This window comes from Acromyrmex echinatior, chromosome 2 (assembly GCF_024713525.1).
Source record: "Acromyrmex echinatior isolate Ae372 chromosome 2, ASM2471352v2, whole genome shotgun sequence".
Taxonomy (NCBI): Eukaryota; Metazoa; Arthropoda; class Insecta; order Hymenoptera; family Formicidae; genus Acromyrmex; species Acromyrmex echinatior.
The window spans coordinates 20,178,245-20,200,166 of NC_141853.1; the positions used below are offsets into that span (position 1 = coordinate 20,178,245).

General features: G+C 31.5%; 3 protein-coding genes across 7 annotated transcripts in view; 1 reads left to right on the forward strand and 2 right to left on the reverse strand.

Moving 5' to 3' along the window:
- Window positions 1–306: 306 nt before the first annotated feature.
- smg (sterile alpha motif domain containing protein 4 smaug) lies at window positions 307–10,541 on the reverse strand. Of its 5 annotated transcripts, none has more exons than XM_011051992.2 (9): window positions 8,465–10,541; window positions 6,549–6,875; window positions 6,114–6,432; window positions 5,775–6,016; window positions 5,587–5,697; window positions 5,040–5,414; window positions 4,791–4,950; window positions 4,411–4,687; window positions 307–4,332 (listed from the first exon to the last, which is right to left on the reverse strand). In XM_011051992.2, the coding sequence occupies exons 2-9, from the start codon at window positions 6,760–6,762 to the stop codon at window positions 4,165–4,167; spliced, it is 1,866 nt and encodes a 621-aa protein (XP_011050294.1). In that variant the 5' UTR covers window positions 6,763–6,875; window positions 8,465–10,541; the 3' UTR covers window positions 307–4,164. The 5 variants fall into 5 exon arrangements, with proteins under 5 accessions (XP_011050294.1, XP_011050297.1, XP_011050293.1 ...); XM_011051995.2 differs by having other exon boundaries at window positions 4,411–4,675; window positions 6,549–6,878; XM_011051991.2 differs by having other exon boundaries at window positions 6,549–6,878.
- Window positions 10,542–10,683: 142 nt separating this feature from the next.
- Yippee (yippee zinc finger protein) lies at window positions 10,684–12,678 on the reverse strand. Its single transcript, XM_011051997.2, has 2 exons — window positions 12,235–12,678; window positions 10,684–11,353 (listed from the first exon to the last, which is right to left on the reverse strand). Exons 1-2 carry the CDS (start codon window positions 12,393–12,395, stop codon window positions 11,155–11,157), a joined length of 360 nt encoding a protein of 119 aa, XP_011050299.1. The 5' UTR covers window positions 12,396–12,678; the 3' UTR covers window positions 10,684–11,154.
- A 4,039-nt stretch (window positions 12,679–16,717) lies between these two features.
- p130CAS (Serine_rich_CAS and FAT-like_CAS_C domain-containing protein p130CAS) overlaps window positions 16,718–21,922 on the forward strand; it is a 241,731-nt gene continuing 236,526 nt past the window's right edge. Inside the window, exons 1-3 of the mRNA XM_087402755.1 lie at window positions 16,718–17,982; window positions 18,482–18,913; window positions 19,264–19,314. Of these exons, the coding sequence (XP_087258881.1) occupies window positions 18,911–18,913; window positions 19,264–19,314 (54 nt within the window). The 5' untranslated portion in view covers window positions 16,718–17,982; window positions 18,482–18,910. The remainder of the gene's footprint in view (window positions 17,983–18,481; window positions 18,914–19,263; window positions 19,315–21,922) is intronic.

Here is a 21,922-nt window from a genome sequence, read left to right on the forward strand (position 1 = left end):
ATTCTTAATTAAATGTAGCTAAGAAATAATGAAATATCAATTTTTGTTATTATCTTATGATTGTAATATCTGACAGTGATATCTTCATTTTCAGTAATGTCTTGGAATTGGAAAAGATTAATGTTGTATGTTTGTTAAATTATTCAAGATATTAAGTTCTTAAAATAAATATTATTTCTTGTAATAAGATAATAGAACAAGAGATAACGTCTTGGAATTGATTTCTACTTGCAAGTGAAAACCAATTCTCTCGTTTAATTTATTTGTATAGGCTTAATATTAATAGTAGTCGCAGTACGCGATGTATGCGTATGAAAAATCTTTTATTGAAAAATGTTCTTTCACGCTACAACGTCAGTGTACCCTTGTCTATTTAACTTTTTATAACAGTACAAAAATTGCATTTTTACAAGTTGCCCAGCTTACTTATGTGACTAATGTATCCCAGTTAGCAATCTGACGAAGGGTCTTATTACGACTTATCTAATATTATCCGGAGAAGCTGCGGCAAAACGTGAACACTAGTACTCCAGCGAGGGATGCGAAACCCCTCGCGTACAAGAAAAAAAGCGTCCCGCGGCGTGCTTTCCGGTCGCGCGACGCGCTTTCTTTAAAGTAAATCAGTCGCTACGACACATCGGTCCTATACTTATCCACATCGGATCTAATTACCATTTGCTACTGGGTCTCGTGAATATCTTCAGCCGGAAACTCACATCGTCTTGTTCTCGAAATCGCAATCAAGAAAAATCATTCCAAATAGTCTACTACAATTACTACTGTATTCACATCAGTAGCGCAATTCCTAAGCAGTCGCTGATGATCACTGTAAGTGTCCGGCCAAAGAATAATCCGCGAATTTACAACCCGTACATATCATTCGTTTATCCTACTTTCGCCTATCCTGAACCGAGGTCAACGAGCGGATAACAGAAAATGCGGCAAACGTGGTACATTTTATCGCTATCCAAATTAAAAGGATAGCCAGAGAACCCGAAATGAATGTAACGAGTCAAGCAAATAAAATGTGCACACGCGCATATATATAAATAACCGCGAACTGGAAAATCGCAAGGAGTTAAAAATCATTAGTATTTACATACTAATAGAAATTGGATATCGCATCGATACGAAGTGAATTATTCCATTAATATGTAAGTACACTCTTTAAAATGGAAAAACTTCGTGTTACCTTTTTATGAACTTCGTTAACATCGCGTCCATTATTTCAGTAACTTATAAATTTTTGAATTTTTAGTAACATAATGCAAAACATGCATTTTACATTTATTAACATCTATCTTATATTAAGAAAACGCTTCTTTCAGGATTACTCGAAGTGTTCCTACACATAGGATACACATTATCCTCCTTGTGATTCTCCACTTTGCGACTAAACGTTTCAGCTGAACACCTCGTTGATTTGTTTATCCGTTCGTTTTCACTCGTTCGCGCGCATCGTCAGTCTTCGCGCCTTTCGAAAATCACGAAACAAACCGCCGCCGACAGTTAATTTTGAGCAAGGCGTCTGTCGATCCTGACAGAGATTGTGCAAAGTACTAAGTACATATGTTTACGCTATTCCGTAAAGCTTACCATAAACAACAATGACGATAGATTAATGATCGATCGGCAGAAAATTAACGTAGCGGCGGCCTCCGATCCTCGGCAGGATTGATTTTTTTCCCCTTTTTCCCTTTTCTTTTTCCCTTCTCTTAGCTTTGATCGCTATATGTATATGCGGATAAAATCTCTTTGCATCCTTTATATAGTTCAGGTCCTGCCTTTTTCAGTTGGAGATTAGATGCTGCGCTTCAATTAGATGAAATATATAAGTAGTAATTCTACGCTGAATGAAATTCCTGATGTCGCTTAGGAGCAGTCTTTGAGCTTTTTCATGCGTTCTCGCTCGAATCGCTTTACTTATTGCGTGTACAACGTGGCGAATATGTATGAATGTCTGTGTGTGCGCGTACGAGTGCAAATGTGTATACTTGTTTATGCGTATGTGTGTGTAAGATGTGGATTGTATGCGTTTTCTTTCAAGTGTCATCCTAATTCTGGTAATGTGTATATGTAGATTTAATGTACAATTAATTAACTATACAGATTAACTGGTAGAAATTAGAAACGTTTGACTAGCTTTTGATCATCTCTCTTGGAATTCGTGGAGTTTCATCCTTCGCAATATATATGTATATATAATCGATCGGATACAGTTTTGGTGGTGCTGCTATTGCCGCTGATCGAGTAAAAGGTATCGCGTATGTGAAACCAAATAATGATTAAGTATGGTCATCCCTTCAGTGTGTGTACGGTTATTATTAAATATAGACAGTTCTTAACTTTATTCTAACAGGATACTCCTGGATTCGAGAAATCACCGCGCGATCTTACACGTATTATCCTCTAGCAGAATATAATTGTTACAATAATCACTAATATAATATATACTAATTAACTAGTTTCATCTTCTTCAACCTCGCTCTCGCTCATTTTTTTTAAAATCTCTTTCGCTCTTATTTTTTCTCTCGCGCGCTCGCTAATTCTTAATTATTTTGACAAGTTTTTCCATCTTCACAGTCTTCTCCAATTATTCTATTCACGCGCGCACGACATCCGTACGAACGGAAGGGACAGTGAAGCATCCAGATAATCTAAATCGACGGATCGTGGCGCGTGAATTATTCAGTCTTTCGTTATATATTTTTTTTTATTTCACGGTTAATCGGTTATTATTCACTAGCGTTATGCGATTTAATAAATTTAATTTTCTGCTTGCACGAAAAAATATTATGCTACATTACTCGCAACGCTACTTTAACACATGCTAAATAGATTAGATACGATGTATGCTTATAATTTAAAGCCACAGATTTCGATGTCGCGCCATAATACGTACAGCGCCAGTCTACCTCCCTCGAATTTCGCTGCTACTTTATAATATCAAATTTCTACACCTCATACGTTTGCTCATCTTTCACGTAAGGCCCTTAATATCTTATTATTGTATACTTACTTGCGTTCAGTAGTTTATCATTTAAAAAAATAAGAAAAAAAAGAAAAATGGGATGAAATCCGTCAACCAAATTGAAAAATTACGAGATCTGTGCGCAAACTACAAAGCATACACGCCGCCATACATACTTCTCAGTTGAGATTAAGTTTTAAAGTTTTATGCGCGAATTAACTTATGCGACAAAGCGGCAATCCTTTAAGTATGCTCATTCCCTAGACGGAGTATAGTAATAGTAAAGAGCGATAGTAACAGTAGTGAGAGTGATAGTAATGGAAATAGTAGTAATAGTGATAGAATAGTAATGATAGTAGTAGCGATAATAGTAGGAGCAATAGTAGCGCTAGTAATAGTGATGTTGATAGTAATAATAGTAAAAATATAATATTAATAATAATAATATAGTAATATAATAAAAAGAAGTAAAATCAGTCCAGTTATTAAAAATGAATTACAATTACGTTACTACAACGTCTCCCGCAGCGCTTAAAATCAGACGAATTCCATTTCGTAAAATGGATAACACAAAAAATAATATTGCAGAACATCGCATGGTGATGTAATGTTATCTTTTCCATCTTTCTTTCCTCGTATTTTATGATTAAAAATTCCTTTCTTTCTGCCTCATAAAATCCTATTATATGCATTGTATATATATATACTTTTTCTTATATAATATCTTTATATATATGGTTGCAGCAAACAATCGAGGAAAGAATCTATCTTTCTAGCATTTGGCTTGCCAAATTCTGTCAATTAAATAATACAATTGCATCGGACATTAATAAAAAATAATTTGTGTACGTGTATTATGTGTAAGTGTTCAATCTTCGAAAAAAAAAACTTATCTTTATCTCTCTCTCTCAATAATGTCACACGTTTCGGACATTTTTTTCCCATTTGGTTAGGATATTAAAGCATAAGTGTGTGTACACGCAGATATTTACACACTAAAAAAATGTGTCGTCTCCATTGCAATATCACTTTAAAACAATGACTCAAACATGGTTTGCCAAAACACGAGCGAGCGCGAGATAGAGATGACTCGCATTTTGGCGAACAGAATTTCCCTCAGTTTTCGGAGTCAAAAATCCGAAAAGGATTTAAAATGGGACTTACTTATAATCTCAGAACGCGAGAATGGAAGATTAGGCCTCGCCGAAGCCACCGATCGCTTGCTCAGTCATTCTCAAGCAGAGGGATTCCAAGCGAGAATTGATTTCCGGTTCCGTCGTCTCATTCGCTCCATTAGCAGAGTGGCCCACGAAATGATCACGTGGCGCGCTATATGCACGTTGCAATGTTTTCTGCAATTGCTATAAAGTAAAATCAAAATCATTGTATTAATAAACAGAATCTATTTTACAGATTTTTAATATTAAATTCTTTCTTACCTGCAAGCTGGTCTCCTGTAAACTAGGTCTCTTCTCGGTTATATGCACCGCACGCAAGTTATTCGTGTTCATACTATTCATGTTATGATTCTGATTCTGATTATTTTGTAAATATGGTGTGGATATACTGTTTCTATGCGAAGCAATCATAAACTGATTGTTATGTGTATGGTTATTGTGAATATGATTCATATTCAAACTTGGCTTTCTGTGTTGCTGTGGATTCCCATATCTTCTATTATTATATCCGTAGTTATGTTGCCATCTAAAATTACATCTATTAGGTCGAAAATTATCACACATTTACACAATACTCATCAATTTACTTTAAATATTTCTCTAAACATTTTATATTAACGAAGACATATATCTCGACTTACTTAGGAGTTGGTCGCGGATTTCCAAGTCTACTGCGCCACTGTTGCACTTTCTCCTTCTGATTCGAGGTGAAACAGTCGTGCTGCAACACTTTTTCCAAAATGTTGACGTACGTGCACAAAATACCATCCTCAACGCTTTCCAAAGCCAATCTACTGCACACTAAAAAGAAAAACCAAAATAACGTTTTTAATCACTCTAACAAAATTTTGATAAAATTGGAACCATTACACCACTTAGTTTGTACGTACGTTTTCCAAGTACTTTTGTAAACTGCGCAGGAATATCTTGTGGATCATTCTCTTGACTCGGCTTCATAGGAGTGGCAAGAATCGTTTTAAGTTCTTCCATTGTATTAAGAAGCAATGATGGTCCCTGCGAAAATGAAGTGTTTTGCATGCCGTCGCGAGCACTAGGTTGCACTAGACCCTTTTCTAGATTTAAAAGCGTATTGTATCGCTGCTGTAGTTTAGCGATAGAAAGAGCCAACTTGTGTCTAGCACCTTTCGTAACCCCTTGTTCCGCTAATTGATCTTCCGTTAATTGCAACATATCTTCATAATTCATAGTAGCAAACAGATAACTGTATTTATGAAGTCGTAATGTTTTAAGCCATAATTGTACGTCTAAAAAGAATAATTTATAATTAGATATTGATATTCTGATCTGTAAAAAAATATAATTAGTTAGAGATGACTCCGAAAGATGTAAGATTAAGACTCCATAATTTCGAAGATGTATTTTCGGGTGATCTCGTATATTATCGATTGACAGTATTAAAATCTTCATCATTTCTACCTCTCATACCACTTGCGAGCGAACGATTCGAAGCATCATCCAAACGACCCTCGCTACCGCTACTCGCACAGGAACTCTGTGGGCTCAGTGGACCCAAACCAATAATATTGCCTAAAAGACGATTTATTCAAAGAAATGCACGGATACAATATAAATTTATCTATATATGAAATATAATTGAAAATTACTGGCGTGATCTCCAGAAACACTAAAGCTGCGCGGCTTGTGTCTAGATGAGTTTGTGTTATTGGTACGATCCACAATTTCGAGGTGATGCGGCGGCGCTACCGGTGGTGTCAAACTATTCGAACGACGTTGACGGTTAACCGATGCGGGAAAATGTAAATTAAACGTGCCGCCTAGTTGTGTATTAAACAAATTTGGCTGATCATTGTGATGTTTGGAATTCCTCTGCCATGGATTCTCCCATCTTATAATAATAAAAAACTCGAATTTAGAACCATACTACAGATATAAGAATATATATAAGTATCATTATAGTATCACATTATTTCAATTTAATTCACCTCATTGCAGCATTCGGATAATCTTCGAAACCAGAAATGGGTGGTGTACTACTGATACGATCTTCTAGATCTCTGAGCCATTGAGTTAAAAGACGTCTGTCTTGACCATTTATGGCAGGATGAATCAGAGTGTAACTCAAAAGCTGCTGCGTTTGTTCTGTATATTGTCCCGTACTTACGCAATGGTTTACTAATTCTGGTATCGCTACCAGATAGCTCTTTTTACACTCTACATTCCCAGGCTTTAATAAAGGCAGATGTGTCAAGAGTTGATTAATCGCAATCTCTGTTGATTCTGCCGACAATGAATTGATGTAACCTATAATAAAATATTTTATTATTAACATATTTGTTCTACAAGTATGATATATTAAGTATTAATTAAAATCATGCTTAAAGTTGTTCTTGAGTATAAAACGTAAACATGATAATTACTTGGATTATTGGCATTTATTTCCTTGGTATCTAATTCTGCCACAGAGTGCAATGAGTGTTCTATCGCCTGCGAGAGAAACCTCGCCTGTACAGCAGGTATAATACGCAACAGCGCATAAAGAACAACAGTCTGTTCACATTCGTTCCACTGGGAGAACACACGAGTGAGTTCGCCCACTTGCTCATTGAAGGGAGTAGCGGATGTCCACTTCATTTTGAATCACTTACAAATTTCTCTTGCAATGCAGTAGCGTTTCAACCACTGCTCAAGCCAAACGCACAGCAATCGTGCTCACAGCCTTCAAGTAGCTGACCAATGTCAGTATTCTGCTACAAAAACAAAAGGAATCGAAACATGTCATTCTATTTAAATCACTTGTAAATCATGTTTTTATAAGAAACAGAACACACATAAACAGTCAATTATTATTATTATGTTACAAAGTAGTACTAGATGATAAACATTATTTTATAAAGGAAATGTAAAAGGATTGTATTTTAATATATATTCTACCAATCTTGACTTTCCAGTTTGGAGGCCAAAAGTGTACAAACACAAACATTAATTACATTTTTTATCTAGTAAAAAAAAAGTTTAAATCTTTTAACGTAAAATTTTAAAAAAGATATAAGTACAATTAAAATCTCACAAGAAACGATATACAAATCGCAATTACATAAATATATATCTTACAAAAATTCTAAAACTGAATTTATCTTAAGCGATTAAAAAGTTCGTTTTAGCAGTATCGCGAAATTAGAGAACGAAGCGTCATCCGGTATGTCAAACGAGGCACGTCATCATGCCGTTGCTCGTTCGAACTATCAAGAAGTCCGCGAAGTTTTTCCTTGATCATCGCGAAGGAACGAGTAATCCTTGAGAAAATTATATAATGGATGGCAAATATTCCACAATGCGTTTCCTGCTCGCAGCAGGTTTACCTTGTCGCGCACCTAAGCACCGGCTGGGACTTATCCGCCGTCTCTGCGACGCGTCGAATTCGAAGGACGTGGTCGCGACACATAACCTCAAAGTCGCTCGCCTACTGTACGCCGATAAGAGAATTCCGCTGAGGTCAAGTTTGTTTACCCCGCGCGCGATGCGTGTGTATTTATAGCCTTTCCTGCTGCGATCCGTTCGGCGGTGCAATGGCATCTCGCGCGCGCGAGACCAGGCGACGTGGTGGGCGATGCGGGAGGGGGAAGAGGAGCGGCGCCACACGAGAGGGAAAGCCGATAAGATGTCTCCTTTTTCTTTTTTCTTATTGTCTCATTGCCGAAAAGCATCAGCATCATCTCCCGCAAGTTTCCATGATCCCGTTTGCGGAAACTACGCAGGAAATTCACATTCCCGGCGTTCCAAGATTTTCCGTCGGTATTCGCCCTTGTCAACGTCGCGCGTAGCATGTTAGGAATGCGTACGTATACAGAACGTGTCTGCGTGAGTGTGCGCGTTCGACGTGCAAGCGAGGACCAGCGAGAAAGAGAGAAATGGAGAGAAACCGGTAACGGGGCGAGACAGATTGTGTGTTGTGAGAGAGAGAGAGACACGACGATGCGAAACGTATACACGTTGGTGGGGGCGGGGACGGAGAACGAAGAGACGAAAACAAGGGAGGACGGAGATCCCCCCGCCGGAAAAGATCGAGAGAGATCGATCGACGATGGATGGATCTCGATGGATACAAACGACATTGGCGACGATGACGCGGGATAAGGGCGATCCGCCAACTGCGGAGCCACGCTCTCTCGTCGCCGAGGGAAACATCCCTCGGCGATATGAAACGGATTGCGATACGCCGCTCACTTCAGTTGCTCGGTGCGCCGATGTCGGACAAGCATGAGCTTCCTTCTCCTCTCTTTCTCCTCTTGCTTCCTCGCGAATATTCTTGGAGTCAAGTGCACACAATAATTACCGTAAAAGTGGTCCGACGAGGGACAATCTCCGCTGGCACTCGTTCCGCTTCGGTGCAACGGCGACGACGCACAAATTTACAGCATTTTTTTCCGGTGACCGAACGGGAGTAATGTCCATCCACCATGCGGCGCGATGGGACTACGTGACCACACTGTTCTAGTCTATCGCACTCCACAGTGATGCCAGCCAGAATTATACATAGCCATCCGCTTGGCTTCGCTCGTGGCGCGGCATCTTGCTGGCCGCGGATTGGTGACGCCACTACGTCACGGGACGCAGGGCGATTGACCAATCACAGCGCGTCCGCGGGCGCGGTTCGTTTGTCTCTCTCGGGTGCGTCGACCGCGCGCAGCTTCATTCCGGAATCGTTCGCTATTATCTCACTGGCATTGGCAATTGGCATCACGATGATTGAATTCACCATAGTTGCATCAGAAAAATTACCGAACGCAAAAAAATTGTTGAAAGTTTCAGACGAAACTAACGACTTTCGCGTGAACATTCTTAACATTCCTAACTTTTTTTTTTCGTTCTATCTTTATTGACTTATCTAAAGGAAGATTGGTGTCTTTGATACGATTATCTTGCCAGAATTGTTTCCAGTTTCGTTACAAGAATTCAATCTAATATTGACCAATTTAAAATACTGAAAGATTAATGATTGATTTTATTTATTTAAAGGACTGAAACAATAGCATTAAAAGAACAATAGTATAAACAAAATAAGTAATACAATCACTATCTTCCAATTGTATAATTTTATTAACATTAATATTAATTCATGTAAGAATTTATGCAGACTAGACCGGTTATAAAAAGAGAAGAATTAAAATTTATTTTAAAAGTCGTGCAATTTTATTTTTTTAATGCACATTCTTATTTCTTATTGTATTATAGCGTATAGAAGATTTCATCATTTAGATTTTGTTATCATGCCTAACTATTAAATAAGAAAATTGAAACATGTATAATGTAATAAAAAAACATAAAAGAGGATACAAAATTTATCAATTATAAAAAATGTAGTTCCTTTTAATAAATTATATATTTAATAAATTATATATTATTATATGACTCAGATAATTGATACATTTTTTATCTTGTATGTAATTGTTTTTTAGTTTTAGTTAGTCATTTTTATCGTACATGTTTCGATTTTTTTGTTTAATAGTTAGACACGATAACAAATGATGACGAAACCCTTGTATCTATACATTATAATACGATAAGAATTAAAATAGAACTCAACAAATTTAGAAAATCGATTAGATACGAAAATTATACAAAACTTATGTATTCAAAGTACATTAGAAAATTATAAATGCAAATGTGCGCATTCGATATGCATATATGTATTATGGTAATGTTGAAACTGGCGATAAATTGGAGAACGGAAATATCGATATAATCTCCTCACCGATTATTGTTAATTGGGAAGTCAACGCGATTAAAAATATTTGTCATGAAAACAATTTCGTAAATCTATCGCTTATCATCGCCTTTTATCGTTCTCAAAATCTTTTAAGATTAAGAAATATAATTTTATTTTTGTTTAATATAATTGTATTTTAATTTTGTCTCTATAGAATCATTAGCCGCTTATCTAAAGTACAAAATAAACGCTTCGGTAATATTATTAAGTTTGTATCAAAGTCTCATATTCATTGCTACGTCTGAACATTTCTTTTCATTGTTACGTTCTATATTTACACGTCTAAATGTTGAACATGGCCTTTATTTGAAAAGTTTTCAAAACGTGACTTTCATGAGATTTTGAAAGTCTTCATGTACTTTCTCAATTTATACCTGTGAGAGACTTTAATATTTCTTAAAGATTTATTTTAATTTTTACTAAAAGAAATTAAAAGACATGTTCTTTTTAACTGAATTTCTTGCATCGTTAATCTTTCTTTTTTTTTCTCCAATGAACCATGAAAAAAATTCATAATGCCTTTTTTTTACCAATGAGCCATGCAGAAAATTCAGCTAATGCCTTTTTCTACTATATAAATTAACTTTAATTTCAACTTACTTTTCATCTTTTTCTAGTTCTAAGAACTAGAAAAAGATAAAAAACTGAACCGAAATTAAAGTTAATCAACATGAATGAAAACGTGTATAAAAAGAAAGAACTTAAATATCTCAATCGCGTCTAGCGCCAATTCTGTACATTGCTTCTGTCAAATTTATTAAAAGGATATAAATAAAGCTACATAATCCATATTCAATTGTATCTATATTGCACTTACAATGATACACGCTCACTAAATTGTGTATACTCACGTTTTCTTAATTTTCTTGACAAACATATTTGCCACTGAGGTCAGTTTATTAATGTTCCATCTACAAGAAAATACCAATGATGTTTACACTTTTATAGATTCAACAATTGTCGTGAATAGGATCTGATGCGAAAAATGTAGACGCAAATCTGAGAGGGTGACAAAATAAAGGTCGGAATCCGAGAAATTTCCTTTTACGAAATAGAAACCATACCATATTCACGAAAATGTTGGATGTCTCTTATCACAAGAAAGTAACGTTGTCAATACTTATGCACAAACAAGTCGAATACTAACCAATCTTTTGTAATTGACAAGATTAAATATTATTATAACTTATATGAGAATCCCTATGTTAGATTGTTTCTTAATATATTAAATGCTACTTTGTATTAAATATTAAACATTATTGTTGAACATTATGCTCCGTCAATCCGTCGCTCTCTGTGACAAGAGCTCGTTCCAGGATAACACGACCTTCCTTGTACCGTTGTTGCTCGTCTGTTGCGAATTCGTACACCCACCCAAGCTTAGCATCACAGTTTTTGCAGCTGACGTCTCGAACCATGTGACGACCCGTCAGCATCACTCTATCCTGAACCTCGCTGTACATCATATCATAGAGTTAAATGATAGACGTATGATGGATATCACATGAATTTTATATTCAATTGAATATATTATTTATATTTTTTAATATATGTTTGATTCAATTATAAAATATACAGAGAAAATAAACTACACAGAAAAACAATAATCAAAAGGTGCTTTCCATTTAGTAACACAAGTCGACATAACAGTATTATCAATTTTCTCCAGCTTAAAAACCAGAAATTTTATTTATCTTGCTGAAGATAACCTATTTTCAAAATTGTTACTGTATTGTAATATGTTCTTTCAAAAAATGTAAAAAAGAGAACCAAAGATTTATGTAAAAATTGTAATCTCTGACAGAAAATCATAGTTTGATAACCACAGTCAACAGATTCTACTTTTCTTGGCATTCGATGACTAATATGACACTTTCTAGTAAGAGATTTATACTACAATGAATCGTTACATCTTTGTTATTTGCTAATGTCAAGATGAAATAATCATTGTACTATATTATCTCTTGTTGGAAAACATAAAAAAACAGAATAACTTCTGTTATCAGATGAAAAGCATCTGAAAAGAAAGTAATTTAACAAATATTTCATAATGGTAGATCCCGAAAAAGGTCTATTCCTTTTACCTATTTCTTGCACAGAAATTCAGATAAAAAAACAGGCCTTTCATTTTTCTTCTTTTTCTTTCCGTTGGAGAAAAAAAAACAAAAAAATCAATAGTGCAAATTCAGTTTAATAGGAACACAATAGTCGAAAAGAATGCAATCTAACAAATATTTTGTAACGGCAGACCTTGAAAGCTTGAATACAAAAGCACAAATCATTCGAGAAAATTCGTTTCATACTAATGATCTTGTACAACAAATGAATAGACGCACCTATAATTCAGGTTGACGACTTTGCTGAAGAGAAATGCACGTCCCGTGGCACCTGTGAAACGTGTGCTCACGAGCTGTGACCTATTGGTGAGATTGGTGTCGCAGGAAGCGCAGGAAAATAGGCGACTGCCACCGATATGTTCGAGGAATATCACTCCCATTTCGAAAAATAGCTGATGGAATGACCTGCAACGATCTGTCTGCGATCGATCCGCTAACGTTTATTTATCTGGGCGAATCGATATGTCGTAGAAAAACAAAATTACACAACTGTCAATGCTGCCATACTGATCCAACTGATCTCTCTTTGTTGTTGTGTTGGCTTGCGTATGCGTGACGTTATTGCCAATGTATACTAACAGTAGAGCTGGAATCAGCTGAAGTGAGAAATGTTTGTATGATATGCCGTGGATCATCGGAATATATATAGAGATGGAACTTCCAGCGCGAGATAACGAGCGATAAAAGATATAAGCAGAAAGTAACCTGAGAGAAGACGTGAGAACCTTTTTCCTGTAACGTAAAATGTTGCTGCCCTCTGAAGACGTAAATGCAAACTATATATCAATGTCCATTTTTTGCGATGCTCCTGATGAAAATAAATCGCTGAAATCGCTGAAATAACTAAAATTTATCAAATTAATAGAGATTCAGGTTTCTCTCTGCCTGTATTCATAGTCAGGGGGTCGATTGTGTATCTTGAAATGAGGCGAAAATCACAAAAGTAAACAAATTCACTAGAATATTCGTAATTTAATTGGTCAATACCTAGTAATCATTGTTCACTTTTGTAATTTTCATCTCATTACAAAATACACATTCGAGCCCCTGATCTTATATTTAAGATCGTTTTAAGTACAATCTTAAGATGTCATGAACCAATCAGAAAGCTGTATTAGCATCTATTACTTAAGATGGTCTTAAAATAAAATCCGACTATTGCCTAATTTATGCTTCCTTAGCAAATGAAAATGAATTGAAATGGATTAGAAATTTTCAATTCATCCGAATTCGTATTTTAAATCCAAAAAATGAATTGTATATATAATATATATATATATATATATATATATATTTCAGTAAATATATAATTAATTAGTAACCCGGGAAAAAATATTTCATATGTAATTCTATCTATTAATTATATAAAATTAATAATTATAAATTAAAAAATCATATTAAAAAAATGACATATTTTTGTACAATTATATATCATTATACATAAAATATGTCCATATATATATTTTTTCCCGGGAATCGTTGTGTAAATTACAAAAGTAAGTATGATTATAGAACATCTGAACAGAGAGAGAGAGAGAGAGAGAGAGAGAGAGAGAGAGAGAGAGAGAGAGAGTTCACATAAATTTTATATTATGTACCCAATATTATTATATATATATATATATATATTTATTTATTTATTTATTTATTTATTTACGATAAAGTTAATTAACGCGTTACATAATTTGTACGTGTATAGAATTTTACAAAAAAATTTAATTTCAGGGTAGCTGAAAATTTAATAAAATTTGAAATTAATTTGGTTTATTTTTATATTCGATAATTGAAGATGATGATAATTAAATAAAACTTAAAATTAATTAAAAATTTTATTCAAATTTAATTCCTTCTTTCTAATTATCAAGTATGTACATATAACGTATTTAGTCTTACCTGTCTATTGTCTACCTAGTCTTGTTGTTTGTTGATTTTTTTTGTATTTTAAATAACTCTCAAAAAATATAAGAATTCGCAAATTACCCTCCCCCCCTCCTCTCTGAATATTCAGTTTACTTTTTACAAACTTATTATTAGCGAAAAAATGAGTGAAAAAGGGTCATTTTTTCGTTCAATTGAGATTGAAAATTTATTCTGGATGGTCTTATTTTGATGTCAGATTTATATTCAGCAACTCAAAATACATAAGAATAGCTGGATCTCCCAGCACACAATACCTTTTTTTTGTGGGCCTATATTATCATTAATAATAATAATAATTTTATTAATATACGAATAAATTTCGTGTTTATTTTGCTATTTTTATTCAAAATCAAAAATATAAACATTCGACTAAAAATAAATCTAAATTAAAAAATCTTTATGTCAATAACGTTTTTATTTCAAAAGTCTCTAATATTACGAAATTAAATTAAATTTCTTAATATAAATTTTATAATGTAATCAAAAATACTTAATTTAAAAATAAATGAGTAAAAATTACTAAATCGATTATTATCTGATAAAATTCAAGTTCCATGTACGTATTTTTAACAATTCAAATGATTCGTTGCTGAATTTCATCTCAAAACATGCAGAGATGAGAAATTCAGATGAATGATGTAAGATCCAAAAGAAATAATTTTTTCTCACATTAATAAATATGTCCCTATCGTATTTTATATATTATTAGAATCATTTTTTTAGAATAATTTATTATTTCAAAATTAAGTATTTTAAGTTATGCAAAATTGTATGCGATTTTAAAATAATTATAAGATAAAATTCTTATATTTTTTTGTAAAATGTTATTGGATCTTACATCATATTATTACTTTAACTGGTATAAAATCCAGTTACTACATATAAATAAGTTATGAAAGATTATAGGCTGAAGTAAGTGCATTGAGATAAATAATAATAATTAATAAACGTAAAATGTTTTTACAGAAAAACGAGATAAATAAATTATATGCTTTACATTAAAATTTTTGTTATTATATATTTCATTAATAAAATGTATACAAAGAAGTGTGAAACAATACGAAATTTCTTAGAAAACAATTCATATTATATGTATGTATGTATATAGGTATAATTTTTTTCTGCATCAACTTGTATAAAACTTAATCCTGAATAAATATTTGAGGATAGAATAGATAGGAAAAATAATAAAACAATATTTATTAAACTGTAATAAACACTTTTCTATATAATGGTATCCATAGATAATAATTTCATACTTTAATTTTTATTTCATATAATCTTTATCTTTTTTAATTTTCCGTATTTCATATATTTCAAAAATACGTATATTTTATTCTTTTTCGTTTTAACTTCCAAGATGTATTATTTTATAAAAAAATATAAAAAATGATCATCGAAAGAACTTATTTTTAATTATATTTTTGATTTTAAATTACTTAAAAACATTTACATTAATGCGTATGAATTTACAATTAGTAAAAAAAATTTGAGTTAAATTTAATAATAATTAAAAATAATTCAAAGTTCCCCAGTAAATAATTTTTTATGCATGAATATGTATAAATATGTATAAACATACATAAATATTGTTTAATAATGCAATATATATATCTTCAATTTATAGCCATTTATGCTTATTAAAAAACATAATTTTCAGGTTATTAAATAATTAAATTTTTTGGACAGCCGACACTTGAACGATTTTTTCTTTTGTAGTTTTGAATGTCAATTTTAAGATATTGAAACATATTTTTCCTTTAAATATTTTTGTTTCAGAGTTTTATATGTTTGTATAAAAAAGTACATTTTTCTCATTTTGTTAATGTAACTAACTATATTTAATTATAACAATTTATATACAATTTGTTATAAATATACAACTTTACAAATACTTTCTATAGATGTCCAAATATACGTAAAAATCGTTTAATAATTTTTATATACTTATAAAAGCGATGAAAGTATATGTTTTAATAAAAAAATTATAAAAATTATTTAGTAGATATTTATTTTAAATAATTATATTTCTGACTTATTTCTTATTTAATATTTTAAATAAGTTTCCGGAATCTATTTTATATTTTTTATTTTAAACAAGTCGTAGTTTTTACTGATTGCTACAATTTTATATTTTAAGTAAGTTTCTGAAACTTATTTTATACTTTTTATTTTAAATATGTCGTAATGGTTATTTTATCGAAGCATGATTGGCATTACACATAAATTTAAAGAATTTCTGAAACACAGAATAATTTGCAGTAATAGTAGTGTCTTAAATTAATTTATTAACTGAAAATAATAATTAATAAGATATTTAATACTTTTAGCCAAAGCTGTATTTAGCACAAATTGTTTCACGATATTAAGAAAATTTGCATGTATTTTTATACAAAGAACATATATAGAATATTTTATCAATGTTTATTTAAGTACAAATCATTAAAAAAAATAATAAAAATTGAAACATAATGTGTAGAATATAAAATACCTCACGCGAATAATTACTAATTATATATTACTATTATATATACGTTTAAAAGAATCATACAAGTAATATGGGATTGTGCCAGAGATGCCACAAAGCAAAAAATGCGAATGTACGGCGATATCCGTTTGTAAAAATCGTATAAAATACGTATAATTGAATAAACCGTGAATATTTTTCATACGCAATAATTGAGTATTCGAATGCACGGCGTTTGGTAAATAGCAAGGGGAAAGATCACGCGGCGAATAAGGAGGGGGAGCGTGCCGCGCGGCGCGTTGGTAGACTACGTCATCACTTCGGCATTCGCTCGGCGACGTCGCAGGGAGACGGACGTGTTTTACAAGTCGCTTCGGGTGTCCGCATTAATTGATGAAAATTAGATATCGATGAACGCGAATTACGTAAGATTACCTTAAAATTAAAGAATGTACTAAGAGTTAATAGATTTTGTTGCACGGTTTTTGCTTTATTTCTTATTATTAGATTCATTACGCATATACATAGTTCATGAATATTTCAAATATTTTATGTGTTCTCACAGTATAAAAATGAGATTCTTACGGTATAAAAATGAGATTCTTATTATTAGATATTTCAAATTGTGGCTTTTTATCACTTTAAATCGTATAATTTTGTCATTTTTCATATTACTTCTCTTAATACGAGAAAAGTAACAGATAAATGATATTTAAATTACATATCTCTAAATGTATGTGCATGCTATTTATACATATTATTCTATTTAGTCGAAATTGTTTCATAATTTAAAATAAATTTTTACATTTAGCTTTATTTAAAGGATATATGACATATTATTAATCTTTATTTAATAGTAAATCACAAAAAAGAGCAATATAAATTGAAATATAATGTTGGGAAGTTAAAAGCATTTCATGTGAGCAATTACGTAAAAAAATCATGTTAGTAAAAACCTCTTTTCACTTCTTGCCTTTTGTCAGCACGTTGTAATTGACAAAATATTTAAAATTATAAAATGAACATCAAATATGTTTCTCGGTATCACAATATAATTATGATATCACATTAAACGACTCGCTTCGTTAAAACTAGATACATATAAAAATGTTTCATTAATCGGAGAACATTAAAAATTGTAAAGAATATATTATTTTACTTCGTAATATTTCAACAGTTAGACAATTGACGCGCGACCTTGGAGTGGGGATGGCACGGGGTGGCACGGAGCGGCGCGTCATGTTTACGTTTACGCGTAGTTACCACGCAGTTATTCCCGAGATTCGTACAAGCAGGTAGTAGTGTCGCGTATCGATTCTTTTTTCATATTACTTTTTGAAATTTTATCGCGAAAAATGTCAAATATAATACGAAACGTTGTACTTTATGAATAATTAATCATACTAGTAATCGTATTATGTGAATATTCATAAAATACATTTCGTATTATATCTAACATTTTTTGCGATTATTATATGTTTCAAAAAGAAATGTGAAGAATAGCGGCATGCGACACGGCTACTTGTCTGTCACACGAGTCATACCCGAGTCATAGTGAGAGGGAAGATAATCTGAAAAATGTAATATATAGCTATTATCTATATTACTATACAATTACTATGCAATCGGTTAACTTTTAGAAACAAATATCAAATATGTCTGCAATTCGTTATTATTGCGAAATAAAAAAGTAACGTTAATATGAATATTCTCATGCAAATAACGCAATTCCTGCTTTCACAATTAATATACATAGTTTAATAATTTAATTAATTTTTTAGTTTTGTACATCTTTCGTTATACGATCCGTTAAAAAAATTAAAACGTAACTTTGGCATTATTTATCGATAATAAAAGAAACATTTCTCTTTTTTATTAATCTCTAGCCCATTTCATTAACTCTAATCACATCTTACAGACATTATCTATAAATAAAAGTTTCAACCGTTTTATTTGCTCTGAATTTATTTCACAATGATAACGAATTGCAGACGTATTTGATATTTGTTTCTAAAAGTTAACCGATTGCATAGTAATTGTATAGTAATATAGATAATAGCTATATATTACATTTTTCAGATTATCTTCCCTTTTATCGTACCCCACGGGTACGACTTTGACGTGGTGAGAGGGCTCAAAGGATAGTTACACGAAAAGAACGATTTTTCTCAAGTATCTAAAAATTTTCGGATCTATCTAAATGATATATCTAGATAAATTTTTAGATATTGAGTAAAATCATTCTCTTCGTGTAAAAATCCAACATGGAAGCTAACGTACCCTCGTCGTCGATTTATTTGAAAGTGAACGAACCGCAGTCGGTTCGTCGCGTCGCGTTTGTTTCGGGAATGCCGCTCAAGTTATCGGACTTAAGTTATAGTCCGCGCGCGATTATATTTCATTATTCGTGAGTGTTTTACGCGAGTGTCCTGTGCGAGAAGATGTCTACTCGATTCTGAGAGGAAGAGAAGGTCTGGGAGAGGCATCGGGCACCAGTGGAGTAACCTTATGGTAAATATTACTTTTTACTTATATAAAATTAATCTTTTTTTTGTTTGTTCTTAAATCATTTTATTTTACAATGATTTAAAAATAATAATTAGAAAAAAAGAGAAATTACATAAAAATTTAAAAACTTTTTACAAATTTATTCTTATTCTCCTTCAGAGAATGTATAATTATTTTCTTAAATATCTAATTAAATGATGAATAAAGAATCCAATACCTATAAAAATTATGTTTTCAAAATTACATAATTATTTTTCATAAAACTCTACATGAGTTCATATAGTAATTATTTTTTTAAATAATGATTATTTCCTTACCCTGTTTTAATTTGAATTTTACCTTTTTTGTTACAGAATCATCGTAGCGACGTTGCAGACATAACTCCACTGTTGCGCATCAGGTCGGTGAGTGATGAATTAATTATGTTTTTATTGAAGTAATGAATGTATAGTAATTTGATTAGTATACCACATATCTACATGCATATATGCATAAATTTAATAACATTTAAATTTCGATAAGTATACGTGTAGTATTCCATACATCCGTTGCCTTAAAATGGATAGGTTAAAACAGATTAGGATAAATTTAATCCTGGATACCTCTTTTTTTTTAATTTATTGTGCATATGAGTTTAATTTGGTGTACGAATCCGAGTCGAAATTTTGTTCTTACTTTGAACCTTAATTTTAGGACACATCTAGACTCTAAAGATGACGCATGTAGATTCTGAGATTTGTAATAGATTCTAATCTAAAATTGATAAATTGAGCTCCTACGTTGAGTCTGTAAATGGCAATTATTGCAAGCCCAAAGCACTTACAAAGCGCTAAAAAAAGTGATTATATACCTTTTTAGGTTTTGTTAACGCTTTATAAGCACTGTGTGCTACTTGGGAGATTTCCTACTTTTGATTTAAAAAAAATTTTCTAAATAGAAGCTAAATAGAAATAGATTAAGTGATATTAAAGAGGTTTTATTTGATTATACAGTATCAAAATAATTTTATTAGGTTTAATTGAGGTTGAAAGAGATTTTTATATATAGATTTTTATAATAGAATATTGTTTATTAACAATTATATTAATTATTTAATAATATTATTTGGTCAATTTTAGATAATTATGTACATTAAAATTTATTGAATTTGCATATCTATTAGAAATATACCTATTATAATTTTTTACAAATATAAAAATATAGAAAACAAAAGATAAGAGAGTAAATAAAATTAAAATATATTAACTTTTTTAATTTACTACTCTTACTCAAATTAGCTCATGGTATTCATATATCATTAAATACACTGAGAGAAAAAAAATGATTACAACTGACATAATTTAATAATTTACAGTTATTTTTTAGGATAACTGTATATTAATAGTAATTTTAACATACAAATATAGTCAATTGTGCTATGAATGATAGTTGCATATACTACTTAAGAATCTTTAGTTTTTCTTAATTATTTTTTGTTATTATTATCACATAAATAAAATACTAAATTAATTTTCAAGAATAATTGTATTCATTATGTAATTGCGGTTACATTTATTGAACAATAATGTTTATTTTATAGTAATAATGAACATAAAAATGGACTTCCTAATCATAATTATTTTATTGTGCAATTATAGTACCATAAATATTACTTTTCTCTCAGTGTATCTATGCTATTTTCAAATATTTATCCAGGATTAAATTTTACGTGTGAGTGATGGAAAATTATCCCTTTCTTGCATCATTCATTTGAATTTTTCATCTCCAGCATGCGTGTATGTTTTGAGATGAGATTCAGCAACGAATCGTTCGAATCGTTAAAAATACGTATATGGGCTTTGAATTTTGTCGGATAATAATCGATTTAATAATTTTTAGTTTATTTTTAAATTAAAATTTTGTTTTTTATATAGTAATGTTTATATTAAGTAATTTATTCTAGTTTCATAATATTCGAGCTTTTTAAAATCAAAATGTTGTTATTTTAAAGATTTTTTAAATTTAGATTTATTGTTAGTCGAATATTTATATTTTTAATTTCGAATAAACGCGACATTTATTCGTATATATAACGGAATTATTATTATTATTATTGATAATTGCTCATATTAATATTTAGTCAATTATATTCATTAATATGATGGCCCCTTCGCGACGCGTTCGTGTTTCGCGCATCGTATAAAAGTGTAAAATCTTACGCTTATTATTGCTGGCGATATTAATTGGCAGCAGTCGGTAGCAAAAAGGAATATTTCTTTTTGCTGTCGATTTCTGGCGTATGAAGCTAGAATATTGGCCAGGAGTAACAAAAGATGGCCAGAGAAGAAACAAGAGATCTATATAAAATAGATAGGTTCGGTTGTGTAACATCAATCTAAATTTTTGAAATTTATAAAAATGAACTGAATATTCGGGAGGGCAACTCGCAAATTGCGATTTCTTATATTGTTTATTTAAATATAAAAATAACCAATAAATAACATGGCTATTGAGAGCCAGTGCGAATAATCAAGCGCAAAGTTTTGTAGATTTTTTAATCTACAGAATTTATAAAAAATCTAAATTAATCTACTTGATTATCCGCTCTAACTCTCATTAGCCCTGTTATTTGTTAATTTTATTGTATTTTAAAGATTGAATTAATGTCTGTTTTTATTATTATCACTTATTTGTTGCTTTTATTTATTTAATATGGTCGCAATTAGGTTATCCGTTGAATTAATCAGTACGCGGTAAGACATGATTGGGCATTAGCTGTTATGCTCAGCAAAGAAAGTTTTGTAACTATTGTAAAATTCTTTATATTATTACTAATGGTTGATTAGTTTATACATTTATATCCATAAGGAAGAACCACCTAAAGCAAGAACCATTCATATTGAAGAATACAAAAGATTTTATGACATTTGCAAAGCTGCTTTCTCTGCTGAACGTAATCTTTAATATATTATTGTATATTCACGGTGTTATTACATATTTATAAAATAATATAGGAATAAGGATTCAAAAACA

What these genes read in the sequence shown, in the direction of transcription:
- smg (XM_011051992.2), bottom strand. Translation starts at nt 6,762, where the DNA reads ATGAAGTGGACATCCGCTACTCCCTTCAATGAGCAAGTGGGCGAACTC. An exon ending in TGTTTCTGGAGATCACGCCA is followed by an intron (nt 5,698 to 5,774) that starts GTAATTTTCAAT and finishes ATCGTCTTTTAG; the next exon opens with GCAATATTATTGGTTTGGGT. An exon ending in TACAGGAGACCAGCTTGCAG is followed by an intron (nt 4,333 to 4,410) that starts GTAAGAAAGAAT and finishes TTTACTTTATAG; the next exon opens with CAATTGCAGAAAACATTGCA.
- Yippee (XM_011051997.2), bottom strand. Translation starts at nt 12,395, where the DNA reads ATGGGAGTGATATTCCTCGAACATATCGGTGGCAGTCGCCTATTTTCC. An exon ending in GTCGTCAACCTGAATTATAG is followed by an intron (nt 11,354 to 12,234) that starts GTGCGTCTATTC and finishes TATGATGTACAG; the next exon opens with CGAGGTTCAGGATAGAGTGA.